This window comes from Mastomys coucha, unplaced genomic scaffold (genome assembly GCF_008632895.1).
Source record: "Mastomys coucha isolate ucsf_1 unplaced genomic scaffold, UCSF_Mcou_1 pScaffold20, whole genome shotgun sequence".
NCBI lineage: Eukaryota > Metazoa > Chordata > Mammalia > Rodentia > Muridae > Mastomys > Mastomys coucha.
In genome coordinates, this window is record NW_022196903.1 from 48,236,057 (window position 1) to 48,240,240 (window position 4,184).

The 4,184-nt window shown below is 51.6% G+C and overlaps 2 protein-coding genes across 3 annotated transcripts in view; both read left to right on the plus strand.

Annotated features, from left to right (window-relative positions):
• The first annotated feature begins 2,643 nt into the window (after positions 1-2,643).
• The window catches only part of Creb5 (cAMP responsive element binding protein 5), a 403,859-nt gene continuing 402,318 nt past the window's right edge, over positions 2,644-4,184 (plus strand). The window contains exon 1 of one of the 2 annotated variants that reach the window (XM_031381940.1): positions 2,644-2,752. The gene's annotated coding sequence lies outside the window, so the exon portion shown is untranslated. The remainder of the gene's footprint in view (positions 2,753-4,184) is intronic. The other variant, XM_031381941.1, reaches the window with a different exon arrangement.
• The window catches only part of LOC116098938 (hepatocyte nuclear factor 3-alpha-like), a 10,056-nt gene continuing 8,843 nt past the window's right edge, over positions 2,972-4,184 (plus strand). The window contains exon 1 of the mRNA XM_031381943.1: positions 2,972-4,113. Within this exon, the coding sequence (XP_031237803.1) occupies positions 3,156-3,758 (603 nt within the window). The 5' untranslated portion in view covers positions 2,972-3,155 and the 3' untranslated portion in view covers positions 3,759-4,113. The remainder of the gene's footprint in view (positions 4,114-4,184) is intronic.

Genomic DNA, 4,184 nt, shown 5'->3' on the forward strand with positions numbered 1-4,184 from the left:
AGTCATGGGGCAAGTGATGTAGTCTACTTCAATTAAACATATATTAAAAATAAACCTATGGGCGCAACTATGTCACAAATGGGGTAACCAATTACATTCTGATGTGTTTTGTGGCTCTGTCCAGAGGCCTGATACTTTAAATGTAGCCAAGGACTCACTGTATGAAGCTCACAGCCTCACAGGGATGAACCTACTACTAAAATTTTGCTAATGGACATAGACTCAACATTCCCTCTAAATCCTTATTTCTGTACTTACAGATCAGCACAACTCTCAGGCCTCATTAGGGAAGTTCCTTTGTGCAGTGGATGGTGGATAATACATGAAACTCACAACTGGTTAAAGTTCAGAGAGCAAGTGCTCATAAATGAATGGGACATCTATGTCACACCTCTTTCCCCAAGATTTAGAGAGCATCAAAGAGAAGGGGAGAGAGAGAGAGAGAGAGAGAGAGAGAGAGAGAGAGAGAGAGAGAGAGAGAGAGGCTATAAGTGCCAGAGCCGAGAACATTGGTTAATGAAAGTGATATAATTCTTGAGTTACTATAAATATCCCCAGCATTGCATTAAGAAATCTGGGTAGTGCTTTCATTAAGACATATTTATTCATGCTTCTGTTTAGATAATTCTGTGAATTGAGTCCTTTAACTCCTTGCAGGTGTGTGAATCTTTTCATCACCCTGGCTTTGCTCACTTAATTCTTTGCTTCATTTCTCTGGTTTATACCCATCCATGGGGTGGGAGTGGTGGGGTTATGGGGGGGAGGTTGGGGAACACCAGCTCTCAGCTTCAACTCTGATATGTTGGCCCCATTCCTTTGGGCGTTTTCGTTTTCTCTGAGGGAGGAGGTTGCTCCCTGCTCTGGGTGAGCAAGGCTATACTGGAAAGCAAGATGGAAGGTGGGTACCAAAGCTGCTGTTCAGTGGACTATGGCTTCCTTCCCTAATCCCAGACAATTGAGCCATCATAGTCAAGGTTTTATTGGTTCAGATTCAGGTTAGGACCAGAATCTTCTTTCATAGTTCCTTCAGTGTCCCATGGAGAAGAGGAGAAGAAGAAAATTCACAGAGGAGCTTTTAGGAAGGCTACAAGGAAAAAGGAGTTGTCAGCCCCTGTGATTTCAGAGAACCCTGAAGACAAAGGGGAGGGGGTCGTTAAACACTTCAAACCAGAAAGGAAATAGAAAGCTCTTCCACTTAGTATGTCAAAACCAGCTCAGAAATGTGACAATTTGGGTAAAGCATTACGATTCCTAGCCAGTCTAGTCATGATCCTCTGGCAGACTGCAAAGTCACGGCTGTGATGCATTGGGATGAGAGGCACTATATAAATGTCAGATGTTACATAAATGTCAGGAACCATTATTGTTTGTTAATGGGGGCTAAACTGTTCCTAAGCAAAGATCCAACTCCCAGCCAGCAAGCTCTTTGTTGAAGTTCTAACCAGTCACCCATCAGAAGAGAATAAGCATCCCTGAATTCCACCAAGGAATCCAGGTGGGATTTAGGGTGCTAGCGTGGTCCCCGCTGATCCTAGCCTTCTGGAGTCTGCCCCAGCTCAGCTGTGAAATGGGGATAATTACAACGCAGTCCCCACTTTTCCTTATTCTGTCAAGGTCTTATGAGGAAGAAGAAAGCGGCGTGGCTTCAAGTGTTTGGCAAAGCTGTTGTTGGATGACAGTGGTCATTTTGAACAGACTTTCAATGCTCCCCAAAGGGAGAGCTTCCAAAGGGAAACCTAGCCCTTGGCAGGCATGAGGAAGGTGAGAGTGGTGGCGTCTGGCCTATGCTGAAAAAGGTCAGTCCTCCTTTCCCACTGCAGACCTGGCCCTAGATCCTGTATTCTAGCCCTGGCTCGGCTGCTTCACAGCCTGTGAGCTTGGACCAGTAGCAGAGGCTCTGGAAGCAATGGCCAGGGCCCTTCCGGCGCTGACGCGGAGTCTAAATCCGGCTCATCATTTGGCTCTTGGCTGAGATTCACCTTTCGCCTTTAGAGAGATTCTCTCACAGGTCCAGGTCCGCACATGTAAGGTGCGGGACTAGGGAAGGCTGGGGGCTGTGCGTAGTCCTACTAAGTGTGCACAAGAAGTTATGCCCTTGAGAGTGATGAGGAGAGGGGCGGTGAAATGTAGATGTAATTCTAAGAAGCCAACATGCAGAGAACACTGCAATGAGGTCATGGCTGTCGCAGGCAAAGGATCTGAGTATCTTCGGGGGCTGGGGTAGGGAAGTAGGAAGCGTCCTGCGTTTGTAAGTGTAAAAGTCTCCCTCTACCTCTTTCAGCATCCTTACTACCTCTTGCTCACACCCCAAACCCTACTTCTTTCTGACCCTGCAGGGACTCCTTGCAGGGGAGCTCGTGCCCGTGTCTCCTGCTTGGTTCTGTTTGAAACCTTCAGGATTGTTTCCAAGCTGACTCACACCACTAATGTCGGGGAGCCGTGTTACTCGGCGCTGGGCTGTGCAAGCTGTTGCTTGCGAGATCACGGGCGCCACCGCCTCAAGCACCCCGGTCCGCTCGAGGGGCGGGGTCTGGGCGGGGCGGTGACGGGTCCCGCCCCCTCGGCGTGCGGGCCCCGCCCCTCTCTCCCTCCTTCCCCAACGGACCGCAATGATTTAGAAGTTCAGGAATCCCACGTGACGTCACCGGGGGGGTGATGTAATGCACTCTAAATAGAATGTATTGTAATCTTTGCTCAGTCCAACGTGGTCCCTTCACCCGGGCTCGGCTCTTGCCTTCTCCACACTTGTTTGGTAAGTTCCTAAAAATACGGCGCGGCCACTTCTGGGGCTTTTGCATTTAGCCACTTTCGCTGCACTTGCCGCGCGAGCCGACTCGGGAGCGTCCTTGTTTGCAGGGGTTGGTTCATCGCTGCAGCCGCGAGGTTACTTGGTCCAATGGGCAGGTCACAGGGCAAGGAGTAGAAAGGATGCGATGCATTTTTTTTCTTGATTTGTGTTTGTAAACACTTTGGCGGATCAGAGGGAAGTCCGGCCCCAGTTGCTGGTGGACTGTGGAGTTGTGCTGTGTCCTGTAGTCACCCAGAGACCCCACGCCGTGTCCGTCCCGGAGCGCGTCTCGGTGGTTGCTGCGCCGTGCGACTGGAGGGATGCTGAGTGGAGCCAGCGCCGTGTCCGACCCAGTGTGCGTGCGTGTATGGGAGCGCGCGTGAGTTTCCCTGACACGGGGAACAGTTATGAATCCGGGGTGTATGTTTGCCTCCAGAGCCCTGGCAAGGTGCGGAACCCTCCTGAAGTGTGGTCAAGCGGCGGTGGTGGTGGCGGCGGCAGAGGCGGCAGTGGTAGCAGCAGCAGCAACAGAGACCAGGAACCAGGAGCCTCCTCACGTCCCGTTTCTCGATGCTGCGGAACCCCGAGAGAAAGTTTGCAAACTTCCAACCGTTTCGGCAACGACGCCTGGTCACCTAGGGGCGGCCGGGCGAGTTTGCAGGGGGCTCTCTCTCCCCCGGGTGCCCAGCAGCCGCTGCCATCTCCTGAGTCCGGCTGCCTGCTGCAGCTGGTGGGCGCGTGCCCCGGGAGAGGCGGTTGCCCTTGGAGGGGACTTGACTTTCGCTCCAGGCGCTCCAGCTTGAGAGTGCTGCGGAGCCCTCGCCTTCACTCCAGCAGCCGCCTCCTGCCTCCGTCCCCTTTGCGCTGGCACCCTTACTTCTTCCGGGCTGCTGCCCTAAATGACAGCTGGGGCCCGAGCCGCACTGCACCCAGGCGGTTCTCAGTCCCGGGAGACAGAGCCTGCCTTTGAGCCAGATTTTCCATCGAACCGCTTAAACTTTTCACAAAGTTCTTAAAGGGTCGAGACAAGCAGACACTGGCCCCACTAAGCCACTTTAGAGGGACTATAGCCCGCTTTAATTTCTCATTTATTTTTTAGTCATAGATTTATTTCCAGGGTTTGTCTAGTAGAAAGAGCTCCAACTCTTCCTGAACGAGTGCCACCCCCACTTGGTGCTGGTTCAAAGCTGGGAACTGGAGTGGGCTGCTTGTACATCGTTGTCAGTATCAGCAGAGCTTGTTTGGTTTTTTTATTTTTCCCTCTTCCTGACATGTGTCAAAGAATAAAGGCTGGCTACAGGTCCATTACGTCATTCTGCAGGCCAGTAAGTGTTTGATTAAGGGTTTCAGATATTCAAGGGTTCGGGGGCTCAGAATGCTGACAAAGCAACTCTGC